The sequence below is a fragment of the Epinephelus lanceolatus genome, chromosome 18 (assembly GCF_041903045.1).
Source record: "Epinephelus lanceolatus isolate andai-2023 chromosome 18, ASM4190304v1, whole genome shotgun sequence".
NCBI classification, from domain to species: Eukaryota; Metazoa; Chordata; class Actinopteri; order Perciformes; family Serranidae; genus Epinephelus; species Epinephelus lanceolatus.
Genome location: NC_135751.1, coordinates 24,230,326 through 24,256,499, shown reverse-complemented (window position 1 = coordinate 24,256,499; position 26,174 = coordinate 24,230,326). Strand labels below are relative to the sequence as shown.

General features: G+C 40.2%; 3 protein-coding genes across 5 annotated transcripts in view; 1 reads left to right on the top strand and 2 right to left on the bottom strand.

Annotated features, from left to right (window-relative positions):
* The window catches only part of coro7 (coronin 7), a 156,787-nt gene extending 151,865 nt beyond the window's left edge, over positions 1-4,922 (bottom strand). The window contains exons 1-2 of the mRNA XM_033644121.2: positions 4,748-4,922; positions 1,289-1,385 (exon numbers count right to left, since the gene is read on the bottom strand). Coding sequence (XP_033500012.2) covers positions 1,289-1,385; positions 4,748-4,807 — 157 coding nt within the window. The 5' untranslated portion in view covers positions 4,808-4,922. The remainder of the gene's footprint in view (positions 1-1,288; positions 1,386-4,747) is intronic.
* Positions 4,923-7,075: 2,153 nt separating this feature from the next.
* On the top strand, positions 7,076-14,060 carry dnaja3a (DnaJ heat shock protein family (Hsp40) member A3a). 2 transcript variants are annotated; one of them, XM_033643790.2, is made up of 12 exons: positions 7,076-7,319; positions 7,992-8,128; positions 8,221-8,304; positions 8,407-8,613; positions 8,708-8,860; positions 8,947-9,094; positions 10,710-10,774; positions 11,021-11,149; positions 11,238-11,353; positions 11,473-11,570; positions 11,731-11,866; positions 13,265-14,060. In XM_033643790.2, exons 1-11 carry the CDS (start codon positions 7,076-7,078, stop codon positions 11,850-11,852), a joined length of 1,503 nt encoding a protein of 500 aa, XP_033499681.1. In that variant the 3' UTR covers positions 11,853-11,866; positions 13,265-14,060. The 2 variants fall into 2 exon arrangements, with proteins under 2 accessions (XP_033499681.1, XP_033499682.1); XM_033643791.2 differs by lacking the exon at positions 11,731-11,866 and having other exon boundaries at positions 7,089-7,319.
* A 1,509-nt stretch (positions 14,061-15,569) lies between these two features.
* hmox2b (heme oxygenase 2b) lies at positions 15,570-20,986 on the bottom strand. 2 transcript variants are annotated; one of them, XM_033645786.2, is made up of 7 exons: positions 20,877-20,986; positions 20,193-20,338; positions 19,274-19,373; positions 19,024-19,141; positions 18,372-18,863; positions 17,805-17,928; positions 15,570-17,675 (listed from the first exon to the last, which is right to left on the bottom strand). In XM_033645786.2, the coding sequence occupies exons 3-7, from the start codon at positions 19,354-19,356 to the stop codon at positions 17,548-17,550; spliced, it is 945 nt and encodes a 314-aa protein (XP_033501677.1). In that variant the 5' UTR covers positions 19,357-19,373; positions 20,193-20,338; positions 20,877-20,986; the 3' UTR covers positions 15,570-17,547. The 2 variants fall into 2 exon arrangements, with proteins under 2 accessions (XP_033501677.1, XP_033501679.1); XM_033645788.2 differs by lacking the exon at positions 20,193-20,338 and having other exon boundaries at positions 20,877-20,979.
* Positions 20,987-26,174: the final 5,188 nt, after the last annotated feature.

Here is a 26,174-nt window from a genome sequence, read left to right as displayed (position 1 = left end):
ATGTGCGGTCCATTCAGAATGGAATGTGACCCACTTTTGGACTGCGACCCACCAGTTGGGAACCACTGTCCTAAACAATAAAGCTTCATCAAAGATAAGAACTGTGGCACTTTATACGAAAGCTCAGTAATAACATGGTAATAGTAGGGTAACAGTCTGATAATAAAGATGTAATAATAAGATAATACCATGTAATTAACAAAGTAATAACTATTAATGATGGGTATTAGGGATGGGAATTGATACGATTTTATTGATACCAATGTCATTATCAATTCTGCTTATGGGGTTAGATTCCTCATTGGTTCCCTTATTGATTTCTGGTCATTTTTTGAGGTGCAGTAGTTAGCGTTGTCGCCTCACAGCAAGAGGGTTCCTTGTTTGAACCCTGGGTGGGGGAGCCCTTCTGTGCGGAGTTTGCATGCTCTCCCCGTGTCAGCATGGGTTTTATCAGGGTACTCCAGCTTCCTCCCAAAGTCCAAAGACATGCACGTAGGTGGCCGTAGGTGTGAATGTGAGTGTGAATGGTTGTCTGTCTCTATGTGTCAGCCCTGCAAGAGTCTGGCGACCTGTCCAGGGTGTACCCCGCTTCTCGCTCAGTGTCAGCTGGGATAGGCTCCAGCCCCCCTGCGACCCCTAACAGAGTAAGCGGTTATGGTAAAAAATGAATAGCCAAAGAAAAAAATACAGCTCAGCCTTCTTGCATCATTTTCAAGAAATTAAAAGCAGCACTGCTGTGATCTTTCATCATGAAAAGACGCTACGCTTTGGACCATTTTGTCTTCCCACTATGGCTCCTTCTTGTCTCAAGGTTCCAGTAACATAGACGTATAAATTTGATGTCACTGTTTTGCAACGCACATCTGTCGGAAAAACATGTCAGCACCTATAAAAAGGAATTGATAACCTCTGAGGCATATGATTTCCATGGATTTCGCCTGTAACTTGTAACAAGGGGCCAGAAATAAAGGGTTATTATAGGGCAACACATTTAAAGATTTGAATGCAGTAACCTGCTAACAATAAAATTGCTATATTAGCACAATGTTTGGATTAAAATATTGTAATATGGTGACATTAATGGGGTTATAACGTTATATCAATGAGGAGGAAATACAGGTCAAGGGTACCTCTTTATCAAACTATCAAACCACTATTACCATGTTATAATCGAGCTGTAAAGTCCAACCCAAAACACAAAAAAATGATGTTGTTCTTCCAAGGAAATCCTCTGTCAGTCTGCCTGAAGCAAACGTTTCTGTTGTTGACCGCACTTTTACAGCCTTACCAGCCTGCTCGCTGTTGAAGGCCACCAGCTTGGAGCTCGCTTTGATGTGGTTCCCCTGGCAGGAGAAGGAGCCAGCTCGGACGTTGTTGATCCATCCCTGGATTTAAAAACGTGGAGAGCACGAGTAAGGGATTACAATGGATGAAACAAGGGTGTGATAAATGCACACAGATAATTGAGGTCAATCAACAAAACAGAGAGGAAAAGTCTTTCAAGCCCAAGAATCCTGGGTATTCACTTGACATGTCTACACAAGAGCACAATCAAGCAGCTGCAATGAAGAAAGAATCCAACTAAATAATATAAAGAAGCACACATGACCAAGTTGCCGTTACAGCTCGAATGAAACAAAGTGAACACTGAAATAAACAGGAAGGATCTAGCTGAGAGCATGCACAGATAAGTGCTACTAAATGAACAGAGTGTTGAGGAAGTGGAAGGGCTCCCTGCGTCGCACAGCAGAGAACTTTAGAAACCTCTTTCAGCATTAACAAGGCGAGAGCAGCGAGAGGACTGAGTGGCTGTACAACACGCTCCAGCAACTGCTGCTGCGCTGTCACAGACCAACCATAACAGACACTCGGCCCACAGAGGGCACTTCAGAAGCATGCGTTCATTTTAACAGGGTCTGTCAAAAGACAAGTTGACAACAAATGCAAATGTGTCCCTGGTGAGACACAAGCCCACGCTTCACTCTCAGTTTACGTTGGGAGTGAAATAACAATCCTGAACTTGTGTTTATCATCACGCCTGAGATTATTAGTCATTACTAGGGCTGTAAGGAAAACTCAGCATCCAGAAAAAAAAAAGCTGTATCTTGAGCTTCTTTTCCTGCATGGAAAAGACACTCTTTATATTATAAAAGGCTAGGACATGATTATATACTAAGGGGGACACACCCCTCTATATATTTAGATGTGCTCAAAATGTCCCTCCAGTATATCTATATAAAAAAGCCATGCTACAACAGGCAGCCACACACTGCCGTCCAAAATAATCATTAGCAAATGTCATCATAATCATAATAAACTTAAAAATGTGCCGCTATAGATGTTAACTTAAGTCGAGCCCAGATGAACATTGTCTCTTTCTGCTCACTTCTGGTCAGAAGGCTCATCCTGTGTATACGGTAGGACTCTTCACCTCCAACATATGGACACTGGATTAAGGATGTTATGTATTATTTACAATTGGAGAAAATCCCTTGTTTTTTTAAAGGATCAACAGCACGCTTCTTTGCCACCTGGCAGCCATTTTTAACTTTTTTAGCAAATATGAAACATGTAATACTCCCCTACTTCTGTCACACAGGTTAATTAATTTGTCGTCCCTTTTTTTTCCTTTTATTATTTTTTTCTAATTTATATTTATTTTTAAAATTATTTTTCTTTTTTCTATTTATGTATATATATTTGGAAAATTCTTTAATTTCATTTTTTTTGAGCTTATTTATTTATTTTTTGTTTTTGACTTTTATTTCCTTTCACTGGTCTGGCTTTCTCTGTTTGTTTCTGGGCTGGCGGGTGGGTGGGGTTGATTTCTGTCCTTGTTGGGTCTATGTTTGTTTGCTGATGCTTTGTGCACCTTAGTGAATTATCAATAATATCAATACAAATATCTAAACAAAATGCCACTATTATTACTACCAGTTCTAGTTTACAATGTATGGTTTGTGTTGCCGTACCTCAGCAGAAGCTGTGGGTCGGTACAATTGCGTCAAATGTATTAAAAAGTGGAAACTAGGATGTGATATGAGCTTCATGTGGGTTATATCATTGTTTTATTGTTATAGCTTTGAGTGAGCATGTGCCGACTGTGCATGCAGCCTGTTGCATTATATTTTTAACTCTTGAATGTATAGATTAATTCAACATACAATGCACATAACTGTACATATTTCTTATGTTTAGTCTAATTCTATTGTTGTTTTATTCTGCTGATGTAGTTAAATTTTCACACTTTTCACACTTTTAATTTTATATCTTATGTTCTAATGTTAAACACAGTAGCATAATGCACATTTCATATCCACCTAATTTTATTTTATTGATTTATATGTACACACTTTATGTCATACTCTTATTCTTACTTCATATAACTCTATTCTTCACATCGGAGCAACTGGATCGACTCATAATTTCCCCTCTGGGATCAATAAAGTATTTCTGAATCTGATTCTGATTTTGTGAAGTGTTAGTATGTCATGAAACGATCATGAAACGAGCCCAGTGTGTGCACATTTCTTGCACGGGCCCTCAACCATATCCTGGCTCTCTGAAACTGAACTTTGAGAACTCCTGATCTGAGATTTTTGTGTCAAAATGTTCCAAAATGGTCATTTTAGCCTTGCCTCCCCTTAATATATCAATTTGGGTCAATGTGTACAAGACCTGGTTTGAGTTTTCTGCATTTTCCTCAGGATTAAAGAGACAGACTGTGAATCCTTTCACAGGCCCATGATTAGAACGCACCTTGGCACCAAAAACAGTTATACTAACAGGGGACACCCCGTGCCAACCAAATAAGAGCTGACTAAATTAGACTCCTCCTGTGGCCACTCTTTGAGACCATGTGGAAAACTCAAACTGTTGTGAATAATCTGAGAAGGAGACATCCCTTGCCCCATTTCCTCTCTTCTACAGTGACATGTCAGCTCCTGTCACATGACTATCATCAGGCACAATCACACATATTGGGTCTGCTGAATGGAGGGCTGGTTTGATATTCACGGCAGCAAAGCACCACCTGCTGTCTCAAACCCCTGTGCAGAGATTGGGGAGATAGCAGGACCGTCTGCTGTCTGTAAATACCAGGCATTTTACTGCCTCGGTAAAAACAAGGTGAGGGATTACATAACCCACCTCAGCAGGGAAAGCTGCAGGCGTTTGCAACTTGAAACAAATGCACCCAGAAGATGAGGAAAAATGGCAGATTTGTATGCAAGACACTACACTCCCGTCCAGACATGTCGCCTCCTTTCTAGCCTCCAGCCTACAGGACAACAATCACTGACAGTGGCATCATGACAGGAGTATCACTTATCGCATTTACCAGTCAAATTTTTATCTTTCCCTTTCACTCACCCGCAGCAAATCTGTGCAGGTCCAACATAGCACCAAGCGTGCAGTCAAATTGTGCAACCCCACATTAAAACACAATGTCAGTCAGCTGTAGTAAAATAGCATGATGATGGGCGTCACTGCAACATCCTATGGAGGCTAGCAGCTCTGTGCAGCCACATGGCTCCTAGTTTCACTACTAGCCCAACAGTTCGTGTCAATACTGGTGTGTGAGTTAAGATTTTATGTCTCAATCAAGCAGCCTTCCAGATGCAGGAAGTTCAACATCCCTCACAGGCAGGCGTTCCCCCCCAAACACAACTTCAGTAGCACAGCTAATAACCCAAGCTAATGTTAGCTAGGAGAAGTGGGTCCGCAAAGACGCTCGCGAGCTACTCACATCTTTCTTGGCAATTTTCGGAGTGGTGTTTTTGAATTTGGAGGTCTTAAAGCGATTCATGCTGCCCTCTCAAATTGACTTTCGTGCCTTCCGGGTGTCTCTGTCGAGCTGGTTGGTACTCGGCAGAGGACTCCTGCTTACAGCTGACAGTTCAGGTTGGCCGCGCGGGGTGCGCTCGCTTTGGCTCGCGGAGCTGCCCGCTTGAGCGGAGTTAGCTTTTCTAACACGGGAGCACACCTTGCTCTGTCACGTGCTGCCCCGGGTATTAAAACACCTGCATCCTTTTACCTGACACTTGTGATGTAATGACACTCATAATGTTTGAATACTTAGAGTTAACTGTGTGTTGGAGCCACATGTCAATAGCTCATAAAAAGAAGATTTAAAGGGATAGTTCTTTTTTTTTTTTGAAGTAGTGTTGAATGGGATGCTTATCCATAGATAGTATATTACATACAGTAGATGTCAGTCGGCACACCCCCAGTTTGGAGAAGCAGGCCAGAGTCCAACATGGAAGCCAAGCAATATACTGCATGGGTTTACTCAGGGTGCTCCAGCTTCCTCCCACAGTCCAAAGACATGCATGTTAATTGGTGACCCTAAATTGCCCTTAGGTGTGAATGTGAGTGTGAATGGTTGTCTGTCTCTATATGTCAGCCCTGTGATAGTCTGGCTAGTGTACCCGGCCTCTCGCCCAGTGTCAGCTGGAATAGGCTCCAGCCCCCCTGCAACCCCCAAAATGATAAGTGGTTACAGAAAATGAATGAATGAATAAACAACTGTCTCTACCGCTAAGATGTGGCCAGAGAATTTAACTAACACACTTCATTTGCAAAGGATAAAATGTGCCGTGAAAGACAGGCTCCAACCATTCAAATAAAACCTGGAAACGCCTCATATCATATCTTGCAACCACTGCAACTGAGATGCAGGTATGGGAGGGTAGACCTGTGATTATGGGGATAATGGTTAAGCTTGTTATTGATTTCTTTTTTATTATCCTATGGTGATGTAATTGCATTTTATTTTTTACTACCTTATTCAGTTTTACCTTTGTCCCTATTACAACATTTGATCTCCTATTGATCTCAAGGTATCATGCGCAACTGTACTGTTCAGGAAAATGAGCCTTAAATGTAGGTGTGGAATATATGTGGAGTCTATCTGCTCAATAAAATCTATTTTAAAAAAAAAACAATATGAGTTTAAGTGTAAGCTATATTTACAACATTTTCACTGTTTTATCTTTATGTCAGACTGTGATCTACAACAGGAAAATGGAGCTATTTTAACGTTCTCTTCCAAGCCAGACTCCATTGAGAAAAATGGTGATTTAACACTGCTGAGCAAATGAGCTGCTGGTCTACCACTGTCTCGATCTGTTATTTTGTTTGTTTTATCGTGTGACTCTGGCATTTTAAAGTATTATTCAGATTCCCTAAAGTCACACAATAACACAAACTAACTAACTGAGCAAAGCAGTGACAGGCCAGCAGCTCCGTGTTCAAAGAACTAAGATAACTATTGTTTTTGTCAATGGAGTCTGGTGGCGTTGCAAGAGCATAGATGAGAAACTGAAGTCATCAATGGCTTTCCTGCTGGAATGGGCTCTCTAACGGAAATGTAAAGCTGTGAAAATACTCTCAGTATGGCATGCACTTAAAATGATAATGATTTTTTAGGTGGGACTTTTTTAAGGTGGCTAAAATACCGTAAAACTACAAATAAATGCCCAGTTCCTTTTACTAGCCTGGTGTGGATTTGGACAAATAAAGGCCTGTCTCAATTAGACCCCTGGTCTGGTTGCCAAGCTGTTCATTTTTATTGAAGTTCTTCAGATGGATAAAACAGGGTAGTTGGCTGCCTTAAATTATGTGTCCATGTCAATGATTCATAATTGATACATTATCTGAAGCCTAATTTATATACAAGTAATATTCAAACTGGTTTAAATAAACAATTGATTGCGTTTCCGAATTTAGCAACAGTTTTGTGTGAAAGGAATTAAAAGCCTGTCCCAAATACAGGCCTGTTGAATTAAATGAGCAAATAATAGCCCGGGCTATTAATTGTAGTTTTACTGTACATTTTGTTGCTGCCCGTCCACGGCAGCTTCTCTGTCGGCCTGCTTCTCCAAACTAGGGGCATGCCAACTTTTACTCTAAGTAATAAACTGACTATGGATGAGTACCTCATACAGCCCCACTTAAAAAAAAACACGAACTATCTCTTTAAGATAAACTTCTGCGACTCGTTTTTCTCGACAGAGCACCATCTTGACTAACAGAACATCTTTGCGCTCTAGGTGACGCCCACTCCGGTCCGCACATGCGCAGTGTGTCCCAGGCAGCGGCTACAGAAGGAATGATGGCGTCCTCGGCTGTCCGCCGCTCCTCACGCTGGATTACAGTAATTGTGTCCTCTGGACGTGTCAGGGCCGCCGGTGCTGCTGTCTGCTTCGGTCGTGGAGGTGTCCGCAGTGTCTCTACGCTGGGAGCGGAAAAACTATGGCGGGGAGGAAGCTCGGTGTGTGTCGGAGCAGGGAAAGCGTTGACATTGAGAGGGCTGTCAGGTGAGTGGTGTTTTACCCATATGGTGCCGGCCTAGGCTAGGCTAAGCTAGGCTAGGCTAGGCTAAATGTCTTGTAGTTTCTGGTTTACTCATGTGACGCAGGATAATACAACTAAGTTTACTCAGCTCGACAAGAGCTCAAGCTAGCTTTAAAGATAAGATGTGTTAGAAAATTATTTTATTAACGTAGTGTTAAAGATAGTTAACAGTATCTTATGCAACCAGTTTTGCTAACTTTGGTTTGCAGCCATCAAGTTGGATTTGCAAGGGTTGATACAGGTGTTTTCTGTTACCCACGACATCCTTACTCTGACTTAAAAAGGAGCCCAACTATAGACCTAATGCCACCTACCAACTGTGCGACTCCTAACCGCAAACAATGTCAATGGGGAGCCAAGAACATCATAACTTGTTTTGTTGTCAGCAGCTTTTCTCATTGCTGTTTGTGGAGCTGCAAGCATTTGTATTTCTAGAACCTTCCTGCAGGTCAGGTTGACTTGTAGGTCTGTCTTTACAAATATTTGTCATCCAGTTTGGTCTCAAAGTACATTCAGTAACAGTTCATAACAATGCAGGGGAGTCAATTTAGCTGACCTGGATGCAGCTTCAATATAGCTCCACTGTTCAACATGGTATTTACTTCTTCCTTTTACTCTGTTGTGACACTCTCTAGGCATCAAATCACCCAATGCTGTCTGCACATTGTCCTTCCACACAAGTGCCCCCGCCAGCAGCAAGCAGGACTACTACCAGGTCCTTGACGTGCCTCGCACTGCGACCCAGAAAGAGATCAAGAAAGCCTACTACCAGGTTTGCTCCTGCCTGACATACATTTACAGCTTGTCTTGGCTCCCAGATAACCAGTCATGACAGTAGCTGACAGTGTGTTTGTTGTCCCTCAGCTGGCCAAAAAGTACCACCCGGACACCAACAAAGACGACCCACAAGCCAAGGAGAAATTTGCTCAGCTGGCTGAAGCTTATGAGGTGCAGTCTTTACTCAAGCTTTCATTAATCTACGCACGTGTTTTCTGCTAAATCAATGAATAGTAATCATCAAGATTAAACAATGCTCCATGTGTCTTTCAGGTCCTGAGTGATGAAGGAAAGAGGAAGCAGTATGATGCGTATGGCTCAACAGGCTTTGATGCTGGTCAGGCTAGTGGAGGGCACCACTACTGGTCTGGACAGTCCAGCAGCGTGGACCCAGAGGAGCTCTTCCGTAAGATCTTTGGGGAATTCTCTGGAGGCCGTGGCTTTGGAGACTTCAATGCCATATTTGAGCAGCCGCAGGAGGTTAGTGGGATACTCTAAAATGGGAGCAAAAGCCAAGGAGTGCCTTTGATTTTTATTGGTGATGAATTTGTGATACCTTCTCTTTTCAACACAGTACATCATGGAGCTGACGTTCACTCAGGCAGCAAAGGGAGTCAACAAAGAGTTTTCTGTTAACGTAGAAGCAACCTGCCAGCGCTGTGATGGTAAAGGCCACGAGCCAGGCACCAAAGTCCAGCACTGCCACCACTGCAACGGCTCCGGCATGGTGAGAGCTCTGACACGCAGCCTTTTCTTAAAGCATATATTTGTAGTTTGTTGCGTCACTAAACACATGCATTGTCCACCCTGTAGGAGACAGTGAATACAGGACCGTTTGTGATGCGCTCCACGTGTCGTCGCTGTGGAGGCAAAGGCACAGTCATTTCAACACCCTGTCAGTCCTGCCGTGGGGTGGGGCAGACCAAGCAGAGGAAGAATGTGATGGTTCCTGTGCCTGCAGGTCAGTGTCATTTAATAGTCTCTTCTATTGTTTACACACTGTAAATACCTCCAAGGATATTTGATATTATCACTATTAATGAGTAAGAAAGGTCAGTTTATCAGCTGTTGTCAGAAGCAACTGCTGTCTTCCCTGCTGCATACATTTCTGAATTATTATATGGTATTAGCTTTTATTGTTTGCATATAAGGCTTTTTACAAAGGAGTGAAAATGAAAATGTATTGATCATGATAATGCACAATGCAGCATCACAGAGATTTGCGATCACCTGCTGCACCCTTCTAAAATGTAGTCTGCAATATGACACAACAACCGCCAGGGGATATTTTGGTGGCGCACTGGTGGAAATGGAACAGTATGTGAATGATAAATGAAAACAATAAACAGTTTTCGGGTGGTAACGTGTTCTGTGACATTGTAAATGTAATAATATCACCCGAAATCTTGTTGGTAATGCATTATATTACTTGGGTACTGCTAAAACGTGTATTACTGTCACACCCAACACTGTTTATACACACTTTGTTGCTTTTTATATCACATTATCCGACTTTCTGGTCTTAAACTGTGATTTTTTTCCCCCAAAATTAGGAGTTTAATCTAGTAATATTCTCTTTATTCTCATAGATTTATGACTGTATTCTCAAAGATTTTTTTTTTCTTTAACATGGCACTAATCCTCTTTTGTAGCTTTTAAACATTCTTTAGTGTCACATCATTATTATTATTATTATTATTATTATTATTATTATTATTATTATTAGAAACCTGATGTATAACCGCATTGTATCTGAAAGCTTCAGTTGCTAACTTTAATGAAAATAACTTTGTATCACTATATTCGGAAACACGTACACGAGACGTGTGACAAAAATCATGTCCCTCCTCCTCTTCCTACTGCCTTTGGCATTCGCTAGAATCAGACGTATCCAACATGGCAGCTGGGTCACAATCTTTCTCATTTCACAGCTAAACAGTACACTAAAATATGTTTCTGAAAACATTTTAGGTGAGAAATAGGCAATGCAGTAACAGAATTTTGATTCATATTTGATCAGCACTGCCTAGTTTGACAATTTGACTGCAGTTCTTGAGCAGTGATTGACATGATTGACAGCTGCACTGGAGACTCCTCCGCTCTGATTGGTTGTTTTTGTTCACATGTAGTAAGGCCATTTAGAAATGCTAACACGGAGATAGAGTAGGCAGAGAAGAAAAGTTTTTTTCACAAAGTATTTGTCTCATTCAGTGTTGTGTCAATTTTGTGACAGTTTCAGCAAATATGAAAAAAGATATTTGTTATAAAAGCTTCCAACTGTAGCTTTAAAACTCAAAATGTAAGTTGACTAAAAATGGCAGCCATATTTTCAGTTTCCGACAACCAAAAGCTGATGCATGGCTGCCAGCCTGGCAAGCACTTTTAAAAGTGTTGAGCCTTGCTGAGGCAACTCTAGGTTTTCTACATGCTTGGAAAGGGAGGGGTGAGAGAGGGGCTGTTCAGTTGGCTGGAATCTGCAACGTCACTATTGTATGCCAGTAAATCCTCCCCACTGGATCTTTAACTTAAATATAGATCACATGCACCACTTAACTGTGGTTTGTTTTTCATTTAAGGGGTGGAGGATGGCCAGACAGTCAGAATGCCAGTCGGCAAGAAGGAGATCTTCATCACATTCAGGGTGAGTATCTTCATCTACAAACCCAGGCCGGAAATAAATTAACTCTACATGAAGTGCCAGTTCACGTCAGAGCTGCTGTAATGGGATTGTCTTGTGTAATGTAGTATAGGTGTGTGGGCTAGTAAGAGGCATTGAGCCGTCTGAGCTCTTTGACTTTGAATTAACACAGTTCAGACAACCTGAGGAGCACTGGAAGTTTTGTTACCACGTATGATTGGTTGTAATGTGTTGCGGTTTGGTGTCCAGGTCCAGAAAAGTCCCGTGTTCAGGAGGGACGGTGCAGACATCCACTCTGATCTTCTTGTCTCCGTGGCACAAGCTATCCTGGGTGGCACGGCCAGGACACAGGGCCTTTATGAAACACTAAACTTATCAGTAAGTAGATGCACATTCTCAGGTTTGTTCTCTAGCGGGGAAACATTTCAAATACATACAGTGTTATAAATGACTCTCTTCTCTTCAGATCCCTGCAGGCATCCAGACAGATCAGAGGATCCGTTTGTCAGGGAAGGGGATTGCTCGTATCAGTGGCTACGGCTTCGGAGACCATTATGTACATGTCAAAATAAAAGTACCCAAGTAAGAGTCCACAGTCAAACACTTATCTTGTTCATCTTTTTTGCTCTAATAAAAATTCCAAATGGTATAAAAACTGTTTCCCAACCACAGTGACCATAAGATATTGTTTTTTTCTGCAGGACACTGACAGACAGGCAAAGAGCTCTGCTAATGAGCTACGCTGAGGACGAGACAGACGTGGAGGGGACAGTGAACGGAGTCACTAACACCACCACAGGTAAGAGGACAATGACATCCACCCTTACTTTTTCTTCTTACCCACTTGTCCCTGTAGTCCCACTACTTTGCTTGATATACTGATTCACTGAAATGGGGTTTTAGGAAAGGATGTTGTATTTAGTCATCGGCCCTGCTGATGCAGTGTAATCTCTGTCCAGGTGGGGGCAGCAGTGGTAAGCGGTCTGAGGCAGGGCAAAGAGTGCATAACAAGAACGAAGGAGAGTTGAAACAAGAGGGGGGCTTCTTCTCCAAATTAAAGAAATTGTTTAGTTCTTCGTGACAGCCACAAGCCAGGTAGGACTAGTGTTGATTTTTCCCAAATCACTCTCTATTTTCTGTTCTTCACAAATAAAATGTGATGCATTATCCACCATGTTCACATTTCCTGGATGGCTTTGCATTATCTGGTTTGTGGCTGTCACATAAAAGCACTGATGCAGGGGTGCATTCACCTGGATGTTCAGCCACTCTGGGATGTCCTAAATTGTCTGTTTTAAATGTCCTTTTTTTTTCAAAGTGGGACTGCATTGTCACTTCAATATAGATGAATAAAAAAAGAATTAAGTTAATTTCCCAGGAATCCATTTTACAGCTCTTTTCTTTTTCCTTTTGAAGTAGTAGCAGTAATTTATTTCGGTCTTTGTTAACAATTTTCCAAAAAAGAATGAACATAATGAAGAACAAATAGGCGTTAAATTCAAAGGAAAACAAAAGGGAAACAAGATGAAGATCGAAATGGTGGATGCTGAGGCTTAAGCTTATTTTACCTACCTTTTTTCAGAGCATATTCTCATAAGTAACTCATTCACTATGATGTACAAAAAAAACAAAACAAAACAGAAACGGCTTGTATTTGTTTACCACCTTATATTTGAATGTTTTTTTAATTTGCAAAGTGAACTATACATTTTTAATTTCTTGTCAACCAATAGACAAGTTCACCCCTTTGGCAGATACACATCTATTCTTCGTGTTTGTCTTTACCCTTGTTTTCTTAAATGCACCTGTTCCCCTAAATTCATACTTGCTCTCTAATTTTGAACCACTTCTCAATACAGTTAGAGGAAGGAAATTATTTTGTGCTTTGTTTGTTATATGTGCAGTTTTAAGATCAAATGGAGCGTTAGTAACAGTAGGTAAAGTATGGCACTATGAGAGAATTATACAGTATGTATACTGAGTTCTGAGTCAATGTATATATTTAGTTTGATATAATATTGCAGCGGTTTTTAGACATTTTTGCCTATATTTACGTAAAGTTTTCAGCATAATTTACAATCAGTTACAATGCCCAGAAATGTATTGTCACATATTTGTTCTAAGCATTTTTTAATCATATTTTTTTGTTTATTATTGAATTGCTGATTTCCAAATATTGTAAACTTTGTTTTACTTAATTTTAATGATAACCTCTTAATATTAAACTATTTCTTTAAGACTTCCAGCTATGTATCCACTGTATTCAGAAGCAGTTCCAAAATGTTCCTGGAGCAATTTAAGCTTGTGTCATCAGCAAATAAAACAACACTTAATAATTTAGATATTTTACAAATACGTTTTATTTGAACAGGTGAGGGCCCAGCACCTTACCTTGTGGAATCCCACAAGTAACCTTCAACAAATCTGATTCAAAATTATTTATATTTTACACATTGATATCTATTTATGTCTTGTTCTTTCGTCTTTTTAAAGGTAAAAGGTCATCCTGGAACTGAGAAGCTTCGTCAGTAGATCAGAGGGCAGAAGGGAGGACAGCGCAAGGCAAGCACAGCCACATTATAAAGGGACAGGTGGTTGAGGAGTATTGGGTGTCGGATGAGGCCTGCAAAGGTTTTGGAGGGATCAATATGGACCTACCTACACAGCCCTGCAGTGAGCAAGACGGAGGATCATCATCTCTGTTCTTCTGCTGAGGGGAGTCCACACAAGAGGATGTTCCACTGCACCAGTCACCTCTTCAGTCAGACGTCCATTGATGCAACAAAGACTTATCATGAACATAGCAGTTGGTGCATGTTGGATTTCTGTTGATCCCCTCAAAAAACTATAACGATAACAGAATTCATGTGCGTAGAAATAAATTATTGACAAAGAGTACAGATTCAGTCACAAATTTCATTTGGGATTAAATCAACCTCCTGTCATTAATCATTTTGTTTTGTATACTTTGTACACAGTGCTTGAATTTCCTCCTCAGTTCTCAGCAGTGCTGTCAGTCCTAACAGGTTGACTACATGTTTACCTTTGCGTTTAAATGTTGGACAGTGTCGAGGTGTGTCTGTAGTGGAAAGTTAAACTTTGGCTCGGGCTTTCCTGAACTGTGAAAACTAGTGAACTCTGTTCCTCTTTTAACCCTTTACATTATGCGAGAGAATTCTGCACCTTCATTACATTTGTACATAGGTAGTTGTGAATCATATAGATGCATCAATGTGTCACATAGAAGAGATATACTGGACATCTATAATAAAGCAATGGTCTAGGAAAAGCCTCTAAGAGTGTATTGACTCTGTCCAGACCAGTGGTTCCCAACTGGTGCAGCCACGGGGTCCAGATTTCTCCTTCGTCACTAGTTTAACGTCCACGCAGTTTAACATATTCAGCGTCATACTTGTGTTTGGACATGTCGTCAAGCTAGTTTGCTGTCTCTGTCAAGTAGCTGTCTATATGTCACTTACTTAACAGCAGGAAAAGGCACTTAAAAGTAAAAGCTCTGCGCCAGAAATTCACTGTATTTAAGAATAAAATGTGTTTTTTAAAAACTTAATACATTTGCGAGTCACTTGCTGTCCATTCAGAATGGACTTGCAACCCAGTTTTGGACCATGACCCATCATTTTGGAACCACTGGTCTTGACATTAATAAACATATTTATGTATGTTTTGCTCATTCTTATTTAGGTAGAATATAATGCAATCCAAAACACCAGTAAACTGCCTCCAACAAAGCCAGAGCATTAGAAATAAGGTAGAATAGATTGCAGAGCAGCTGTTAATGTGTAATGTTATATAATAACCTTACCTGCATTTTTACATTTGAATAAAGCTATTACCTTTATTTTAAAAGTGATGTTGTATGGACAATCTCCAATATTTTCTAAGCCCTGTGAGGCTGTACCACGTGATGAAGTCACACATAGGTGCTTTGAGCTAAGTGCTAGTTGTAGCATGCTAACTTGCTCATAGCAACAATACTAATATGCTTACCTGTAGCTAGCTGGTATAATGTTTACAAGCTAAGATTTGCTAATATGGACAAAATACAAAATTCACCTGAGGCTTATGTCAATGTCATCAGGATTCATCCTCTGGGGTCATGAACATCTGTACAAAATTTCAAAGCAAAACCATCTAATAGTTGAGATGTTACAGTGACATATAGTATAAGATATTATTATGGTTGAAATACTGGTGATGTGCTCCTGATGAATATGTGAAAGATTTATGGATGAATCTGGGATCTTTTTTTAACAATCCTCAAGACCCGAGGCAACCTCTTTCTCTCCTTTATCTCATTTCTAAACACTGCGCACGCACGAGGCCTGAAAGAGGCGTACGCCACTTCCCATGCAAAATATTGACGTATAAAAACAGACTTGTTGGCAGAAACTTTGACCCATGCCTACTAATATTTTGGAGTTGGCAAATGGCGGCGCAGACGGTGAGGTGGAAGCCTGATTGTAGAAATTGTTAAATATTTTTTGCCGCATGCCATCTCTGGCTTTTGTCTGTACGTAGATTTTTAGTATGGATTCTATGCATTGTTATATAAGATAGGTAGAGTGTGTTCTTCATATAGGCTGAGTCCTTTGCCAACCTGCAGCCCTGTCCCCTTCAGCTGTCCTATAATTTAGGCAAAAAGCCCTAAAATCTTAATAATCTTAATACCTCAAGGTTTATGCCAAGAAATGTATTAAATATGCATCAAAATGATCATCCATTAAGATGTTTGCTGTGATTAAAAACCCCAGTCCAATTGAATCACCTCTTATCAGCATGAGCAGAAAAACAGTTTATTTAATTAGACAGCACAACATACTCCTGTGGTTTCACTCTCACACAATGAGAGTATTCTAGTCAATACTATAAAGCTTTGTTCAGTTAGATACACAAAGGGATAAGGAGCTTAGTTAATGAAAACACAATTTAAAATCAGCATGAATTAGTCAAGCGTCCCACTTAAAACTTTAAGGTTTAATCCAATGACCTGAACTATCTACCTGCACTCCTGAGATTCAAGTAAGTGTCCCATCAGTATTTCCAAAAATACTGTAACAGTTTGACACGTCACACTGGCTTAAGAAAAAAAAAAAAAATTTTTAAAACACGGACGTTGAACTACAGGAGTACATTAGGGCAGTCCCTGTTGTATTGCCTTCTGACTGCCTGAACCTGAGACTCTCGAATGCAAAACGCACCACATAGTCATCACACGTCTGATCAAATCTTTCCTACTGTACACCCATTTATGTGTGATGTGCGAATACACACAGCACAGGAACCTGGTTACAATGTTTTCAGCAGGTTTCCTTTGGTACTATGTGAAGAAAACAGACCCAAGCAAAGGGAAAAAATACACTTCTTGGAAAGAAAGCAGAGTTAATAAACTGTCATTACTGTATCAGGATAAATATTTAACTTCAATAGCAAAACAGTGCAATAATACTGCATACAGTACACATACAGCATAATATATTCCTCCTTGTATGTGTTGAAAAAAGCTGTGCACGACTGGGAAAGTGGTTCCCAACATACAGTGATTACAGTTATAGTGATGATGGTATGTCCTTAACAAATGCTGAGCTGCTGAAGGACCTGCCTGTAAGTACCTAACCTGAAGTAGTTTGTAATAAACCACAACGCTCAGACACATTATAGAAGGACAATATCCTGTTACAACAGCTGCAATCATGACACATCAACTGTCTATTATAGGCTCCTGTGGCAGGTAAAACATAATCTATCAGTCATTCGTCTTTAAATCGACAACAGGCAGTTTTTTTTTAGAAATACAAGATGTTGTATCGCATAATTCTGAGACAGAAATAGTACATTTGAACATGCATCAATAGACTCAAACATCCGGTATATTCACTAGTATCTGAAGATTTTAATTAATCATACACTTGACAAAGTGTAGGTGTGCTATAGTTAAAAAAAAAGCCTCTGTTTCCTATCACCTGTCTCACAGTGCACATTTGAGGCCATGTTTGAATCATGAAATATGATCGTGGATTTTAAAAAAGAACATAATTGCAGTTCACTGTGTTTTTAATTTATCTTTGGAGCTTGAGTCGATGTATAGAAGTGAAAAGATACTGTTGTATTATTAACTTGTACATTACTTCCTGTCTCTTTGATGAAAAACACACAGGCCTGATTCAAAATCAACACAGCAAAAACATACTGCGCTGTTATACATACTGCATAACATAATGCATAGTGTGTTTCTTTCTAAGCTCACCGTGAACTCATTTTATCACTGTATAACCAATAAACATGGGCAGCATTTAAAAGTGGCCATGCTTTGTCAATTTGGCTCCTTCATTTAAAATTAGAAATTTAATTTTACAACAAATTAGCTTTTAACACTGTCAGAAAACAGCCTCAGAAGGTTTTGAGACATGACCACACCAACTCGATGGACACAGGATGGAAGGAAGTGCTGAAGAGGTAGTGAAATAAAGACAGGAGGATGAATTATACGTGGTGTTGCTGGATGGATAGATGGATGGATGGAAATGACGTCCTAATGGTCCTACACATCATTTCATTGGAATTCCATTGCTAAGAAACATAACCGAGTTTACTACAAACATGTCACATTAAATAAACCTGGACCCGTTCAGAATGTCTGTATGAAACTATAAAATGGTCTACAGCTCGCAGGAGTTTTCTAGTCTCCTTACGGTCCTTGCTTCTGAGCTCCTCCTCCCTCTCTCTTACAGCAGCAGAGTGACAGGGTGATGGCTGGATCACATCAGGTACCACGCAGCCAGTCCAGCCAGAGCAGCGAACCAAGTGGCAAACAGGACCTGTCCCGTTGGGTGTCGGAGTACGGCCATGGCGAGCTGGCAGGCGTATGCTGTTCCACCCGATGCAGCTGTGACACAGAGAGAGCACAAAAACACACTTAAAGAGAATCCTCATATTTATAAAAGCTTTATCGTGGGTTCATTGTCATTTATAAATATCATACGATGGCACAATGTTTACAGAGAGAAGAGCGTACCCATTTTAGCAGCATAATAGGGACACTTGCTGATGTCTCCACCCATTGCTCCATGGACGGGCATGCCAGCATCTAAAACATCTTCTGGGATGGTTTTACCGATTTCTTCCAACTCCTCAAACACCTGCCAACACCAAACAGACAGTATGTAAGGTTATCAAGCTTGTTCTTGGATAAACAATCAGACAGGAATGTCTGCTTTTGGGTAATTCAGCAAAGAAAACACCTGACAAATCCATCATTTATAATCACACTAATGTAAAAGTTGTCTGTTTCCACTTTAAGGGAAGTTGTTCTCATGCATCTCAGCCAAACTGCATTTCAAATACCATTTAATTTGTGTAACAGGGAGGATTAAAGTGGCGAAATACACGCAAGACCTTCAATATGTCTTTAAAATCCTGTAAATGTTCAAAGCAGGCACAGGAACACCTTTACTGCAAGAAAATCCTCATTTAACCTCTCCACCATCACCACCAGGGAACACATCGCCCACTAGTGTTTCCAAACATAGCTTCTTCTTTTCTCTATCTCTCCAACCTCCATTTCTCATCCCTGGCTTCTTACCTCCATGTTGAACTGGAAGGCCTTGACAGCCTCTTCTACCAGCCTCTTCTTTGTTCCCATGTCCAGTTCTAGCTCGTTCATGCGACTGCGGTACAGCTGCTTGAATGCTTTGGCGCTGTGGATGCCATCAAACTGATAGAATTCCAGGCCTTCCCCTGTGGGCGGCAGCTTCATGGCTCTTTGCGCCACCTTCTTCAGCACCTGGCCCCCGGAGAGGTCCCCCATGTAGCGCGTGTATGCGTGGGCCACCAGCAGCACCGGGTCCTCCTGCCCTACTTCATGAATACGGTCCACATAGCGTTGGGTGGCCTGGGAGCAGCTGATCTGGCTCTGCCAGTCAGGGCCGTAAAAGTACTCAAGATCACGAGCCAGGGCCTCGTGGCGGTGCAGCTCAGTGGGAAAGTATAAAGGGGCGAAGTGGGGGTGGTCCTTGTTCCTTTCGATCTCCTCCTCCATGGCTGTGTAAGTATAGTAGAGCGCAACGGCACCAAGCTGGGGAAGCAAGAAAGAAAAGTTGTCTCCTTCTGTCAGTTTTCTTTGCTTTGCTGGTTACCTACATGTTTATTAGATTTATTTACTCATCGTGTTTGTTTTGTATAGCACTTTATGACATCACATTGCAACAATTTCTCCTGATCTTCTTCAGACTGACCTTGAAGAGCTCTTTGCGAATGCGTCCCCTGAGGAAATCTTTCACAAACTGGGTGTTCTCAGCCTTTTCATGAACCTCCTTGGTCCCTGCTGCCAGCACCTCAGACAGATCCTCAGGACTGGGAAAGAAACGAGACAAATGGGAGGTGTAATGTGTGTTTGACAGAACCATAACAACAAACATGATTATTTTGTAATCCTATTTCACCGTCTCAAAGGTAATGCTGTTACAAAACTGGTGGGAGACTTACCTGAGGGGGTCTTCTTTCTCCTCATATACAGGCCCTGCTCCATTGGACACAGCGGCAGCTGTTTCCATCTTCTCTGCTGACATAAGTGGTGTTTTCCTGTCTGAATCAGTGTGAGACATTATATTTACATTAAAATTATATAGCATTAGTCATATTTAAGTTTCACCACACTTCACTCTGCAAGGCATATATAGTAGTGACTTGTGTTCGCTGTACAATGCATCATTACTATGATCCATACTAGATCCTGCTGTCTAAACATGTCACTTGAGTCAAGATTGCGTAACTGGTTTCCAAAATAAACAAGGGACCAATGACAGGCTGCGGTGTTCCCTATGGTTCTAGAGGTGTGAGCCAAAACAATAACAACACACAGGAGCAACATACAGTATATAGGATAGAGCAGTGGCTCCCGAATGGGGGGTCGCAGTCCAAAAGTGGTTTGTGGGTCCATGTGAATCGACCACAAGTGACTCTTGCGAATGTGTCAGGTTTGTAAAAAAAAAAAAAAAACAATGACAGTGAATTTTTTATTTTGAAGTGCCACTTCCTGCTGTAGAGTGAGTGAATAATGTAGACAGCAAACTAGCTCCACAACATGGCCAAACACAAGTATGACGCTGAATATATTAAACTGTGTGGACCTTGAACTAATGACTACGAAGAACTCTGGACCCCATGCTTGGACCAATTGGGAACCACTGCTAAAGAGCACATTATCAATTACAGCAGAATCAAGGAGAAAGGCTCATAATCATCAAATTATGGCTGACAGTGTTTCACCTACATTATTTGACCTCTGCCAACACCACTATCTTTTCAGACTCCCTCTGGATGATAAGATAAATCACTGCCTCTAGCCACAAACAACAGATAGTCAAACAGTGTATATTCAATCACAGTATCTATTAACCCTTACCCAAGAGACAGCAGAGCTTTAATCAGGAAAAAAGGGGAGCTGATATCACCCCACTCCTTCCCACTGTGGCTGTTGTCCCTGAGATGATGGTCAAAGGAAAGCTGTCTTCTGCCAGTTATTCTGCTGCCTTTGTGACCTTATTTACTCTGAGAGGAAGATAGGGCAACGTGAGGGTGAAAGCTGATAGTCTGGCAGCTGGGGGCTGGCTTGGTTTACATAGCAAAGGCTGCTTTAAACAACACTCTGGCTTGAACTACATGAGCAAAGCCAAACAAAAAGGAGCACGTACAACAACAGCACAGGCCTTCTGGCGTTTACCACAAGTCTCAAAGCATAGCTGGTGATGTATGAGGCGAGTTAGTGAAGTGAAATAAATCAGGTCTGCTCCTCAACTTCATCAGCAACCATAATCTCAAGCTGCTTTTAATCGAGACACGATTAAATGCCCTGTTTGTTACACCTGGCGGTCACGTCACCTAACTTGCTAGGAGCATCATTTGGACAACAACAGCTAACTTTGCTGGATGACGCTAGCTAAGTGAGCTAATAGCTAGCTAGCATTTATAACAAGCTAACAAACTTCGAGCAGCGTCACATTACATCACCAGTTCAATACGTTTATTTACCCGTCATATTAAATGTTAAAGGGTTAGAAGGCTTTGGTTTCATAGTGACATTACAAACCTTTACCCCACCACTGTGCAGAGCGGTCCAGTTTACAACAAATCAGGCTGGAGGTCCAGGACGGAACTGCACGTCCAACTCCGCCCCCACCAGGCTGCTGGCTGTCAGGTGCTCCTCCATAGGAAGTGCTGAGGATGCAAACTGCAAAACAGCAGCTACTAAGGTACAGCTATTACTAGGCTGCTACTATTAATACTATTACTGCTATAATTACTGCTACTACTTGGCTGCTACTACTACTTATACTGCTATCACTACTACTACCACTACTACTACTTGGCTGCTACTACTATTACTACATATTATGCCACTACAACTATTACCACTACTACTAGGCTGCTACTATTACTATTTCTACTACTTGGCTGCTACTACTATTACTAACGTTACTACATATTATGCCACTACAACTATTACCAATACTACTAGGCTGCTACTATTACTATTACCACTACTACTACTATATTATGCTACTACTACTATTACTACTACTACTATTAGGCTGCTACTACTATTACTACTACTACTAGGCTGCTACTACTACTATTACCACTACTACTAGGCTGCTGCTACTATTACTACTACTACTACTACTATTAGGCTGCTACTACTATTACTACGACTACTAGGCTGCTACTATTACTATTACTATTACTTACTTGGCTGCTATTACTATTACTACTTCTATTAGGCTGCTACTACTATTATTACTACTATTAGGCTGCTACTACTATTACTACTACTACTACTACTACTAGGCTGCTATTACTTTTACTACTACTACTACTTGGCTGCTACTACTATTACTACTACATATTATGCCACTACAACTATTACCACTACTACTAGGCTGCTACTACTACTATTACTACTACTATTAGGCTGCTACTACTATTACTACTACTACTAGGCTGCTACTACTATTACTACTATTATTACTACTACTACATTATGCCACTATTATGATTACCACTACTACTAGGCTGCTACTATTACTATTACTACTACTTGGCTGCTACTACTATTACTACTACTATTAGGCTGCTACTACTATTATTATTACTACTATTAGGCTGCTACTACTATTACTACTACATATTATGCCACTACAACTATTACTACTACTTGGCCGCAACTACTATTACTACTACTATTAGGCTGCTACTACTACTACTACTACTACTACTACTACTACTACTACTATTAGGCTGCTACTACTATTACTACTACTTGGCTGCTGCTACTACTATTACTACTGTTAGGCTGCTACTACTATTATTAGTACTATTAGGCTGCTGCTACTACTATTACTACTACTACTACTACTAGGCTGCTACTATTACTATTACTACTACTTGGCTGCTGCTACTACTATTACTACTACTAATAGGCTGCTACTACTACTAATAGGCTGCTATTACTACTACTAGGCTGCTACTAATACTATTAATAGGCTGCTATTACTAATAGGCTGCTACTACTACTACTACTAATAGGCTGCTATTACTACTAATAGGCTGCTACTAATACTATTAATAGGCTGCTATTACTACTAATAGGCTGCTGCTGCTGCTGCTGCTGCTGCTACTACTACTACTAGGCTGCTATTACTTTTACTACTACTACTACTACTACTACTGCTACTACTACTACGAGGCTGCTACTACTATTACTACTACTACTAGGCTGCTACTACTATTATTACTACTATTAGGTTGCTACTACTATTACTACTACTACTACTACTAGGCTGCTACTACTACTAATAATAGGCTGCTATTACTATTACTACTAGGCTGCTACTGCTACTACTGCTACTACTATCATCTCAGGAGAATTTGCCAGGGGTCCAAGACTCCTCCTGCCAAACTATTTGGAAACTATTTGGAGATTTTAAAAGATTAAATGGAAGTCAGTCTGTAATTTTGATAACCAGTATTGTGTCACCAACAAAATAAGAGAAGTCGTATATAAAATTATACATTTGATTTAGTCACTCTCAAGATTCAGGAAAAAAATAATTATAATATAACAATAATTCTATAAGGTTACAAAGTGCTTCACAAAGTGCATGAAAATAAGACAACAATAAGAATACAATATTTAAGAACATAAGGAAATCAAATCAAAAAGTACAAATCAGGCATTAAAAGGAAAAGCTTTATTATAAAATTATGTTTTAAGCAATGATTTAAAAATGGGTAATGTGTTAGCCATTATTTCCAACATGATACTGACGGAAGTGTTCCAGATGAAAGCAAGAGCCTAAAAGTTATTACAGTGTTAGGCATCTTAACCCTTGCATCATACATATTAAGGAAATTACAAGTAGTATGATGTTCAAATGTGAAATGTCTTTGTTCATGAAAAATTGGTATAGGGGTCTGCGTCTCGATTGAGTGCAGGGGAGGATGTTGGAGCTGAAAGGTAAAGATGACCAACAGCAAAGTCACAGTGGTGAAAAGGAAGGGAAAGTACAAGGAATTCAAAAATCTGCTCACATTTCCTCTTTTTTGATCACAAGATCAATTGTTACTAGTAACACTGTTATGTAACACTGGCATGACTTTAGCCATTAGGAGTTCCATCTACACACAACCCAAAAAGGGTCACTTACTTACATGACAATACCAAGATAAAGGCAAGGATAACTGGACAGACTAAGTAAGTCATAAAGGTGTTCACATGACCAAACATACCACTTGGATGGAAATAAGTCAAAGACCTTATGTGACAACTAGTGTTGGAGGAACTACTTCAAAAGCCTAGCATTGTAAACTACCAATTACTTCACACTGGCAGAAGCTGAACTACAGCAAAGCTGACCTAGGGAAAAATCTAGTTTGGATAACTAAAGCTACTTAGAAAAAATGTAGTTCAAACTACTTTGTAAAAAAAAAAAAAAAGAATCGACAGTGTGCATGTGATATGAAATTAGAACAACAAACAAAAAAGGCACATGACAAAAATGCCACCTTATTAAGTTTATTGCAAAAAGTGTCCACTTGTTTACAGCTCATACATAAACCAAAAAAATAAAGTATCCCGCTCAAGCCACAAGGGCACTGAATCATGACCCTGCCTTATCATGCCTTAAACATAGACATTTATTTATGACTACCACTGCTATATAATGACAGAACTGACAATTATTACATTTTTCTGAAATCATACTTACTAAATTGGTTTGGTTTTGCATACAATGTCCATCAGTCAGACACATGCCTTCCAGAAACTAGGGCAGGTGAGGGTGTAAAGCCAAGCAGGATTACCCAGTTAGCCAGGAAACTTTTAAAATAGCATGCAATAACTTCTCTGACCATTGTAAATAAATAGCAATAATCAATAGTTGGGTCAGTTGTGATCAAAGGGGGTTCAGTTACAAAGAAGCAATGGTAAAATAAAAATATAAAATAATGCCTTTCTTTTTATGTCCCAAAATTGTTTGTAGTTTCAGTTATTAACTACACAAAAAAGTAATTTAACTACTTGGATCATTGCACAGATGAACTACCAGCAAGCCGCTATAAAATGTAGTTAAACTACTACTTTAATTACATGTAGTTAACTACTCTTCAACACTGGTGGCTACTACAACTAGTACCCGGACCCAGGCCCTTGAACGCAAACTGTCAGGTGCCCCCCTGCCCTCTACCTGAAAAATGTCACTCTAATTAACAGGTACCGACCACAAAGAGATGCAAAACTACCACAAACAGACACAAAATTACCATAACGACTACAAAAAGTCTGTATGTCTTGCCTCTTTGTAAGAGAGGGGCAGGGTCCTTTTGCATATCTGTGCCCAGGGGCCTGTTGTCTTATAATCCGCCCATGCGACTACACTACCTAAGCAACGTATTTAACTTCAGTTCAGACCGAAGAAGAGAAAAAGCCTGCATGCACTCAAACTGCAACTTAATTTACATTTCGAACCAGTTTGATACATCAGTGAGATGATGGCAAGACATGATAACAGCATGATCAAATATTTAGCCTAAATAAAAACGAAATGGAAACAGGTACAGTGAAAAGCCATGTTTGTATGAAACACACACTAATTAAGACATTTAGAGACTTGTCCAGAACAAACCGTGTCTCTGAAGGTTGTGCCAATACATAAGAGATACTGATGTTTTAGCAGCATGCTCTTGAAACAACACATGCTTTCTACAAGTGCGTGCTTCATATCTTTGAGGGCCACATATTGACCTATCAGATGACAACCTTGAGCTGTCGACACAAGCTTATGCAGAACCGACACGAATGCCAAGTGTGCAAGTTTACATGTAACATTACTCTAGTGTGCTGTATTTTACTGGTAGGCCTAATATTGCATCATATGACACATCCCAAGAAGCCAAAAACCTCAAAATCATAACCAGGACAAAGATACAAGCACACACCAGCAGCTTAGAAGATAATAACCACAAGATGGCATTCCCACCAAGCAAATACCATGGTTAGGCAAGTTTCTGTTTCACAGCTTCATCGTTGTTGTTTTTTTGGCTAATCTAATGTAATAAGCAATTTTTCATACTGAAAGCACACAAATTGTGTAATATTAATAGACTGTTTGCTTATATGAACAATGAGATGTTTCTGTTTGTTCCTGAAAAAACAACTGATCATTCTCAAAAGTGAAAATTCAATGTTCCTAATTTCTCCTTCATATCAAACCCTCTGGCAACAGCCTCTGTCGCTTTCTAAGGCCTCACTAAAATGATTACATAGTGAGTGTTAGTTCGTGCATAACCACATAACAACATGCAATTATCTCCATTATGACAGTGTTAATTGCAGTGTTGTTAAATCAGTTTATAGTGACCCTGGGTCAACCTCTTTTCTCTTTCCTCCTTACAGGGGCACAGGTTTCGTTTCAACATTGGGGTGGACACTTAATTTCCTGCATTTTGGTGAATATTTCTGCTCTAAGTTGTGCCTTTTCTGCGTCACTTTATATGTAAAGGTCTTTAATTTTGTCAAAATAAAAGTCCTCTGCTAACTTGCATGTTTTTATTTTGGGGGAGGGGGACAAATGATCATGTTGTAGACATCGAGGGAGACGTGTCCCCTGCGTCACCCCTGAAATCTACACCTATGCCACCTTTCCACTTGGGCGCAACCTGAACCTGAACCCTGCAATAGATAGTTATGTTCTACAATGTTTTTTTCAGTGTTTTTAGATTTTAAATTAATAATTTAACAGAACCAATAACTAGGGAAAATATGATAAAGCTGCCTATATAGGGTTAAACTAAAGAGTTTGGCATCTGGATCCAGAACAGTTGAGTCAAA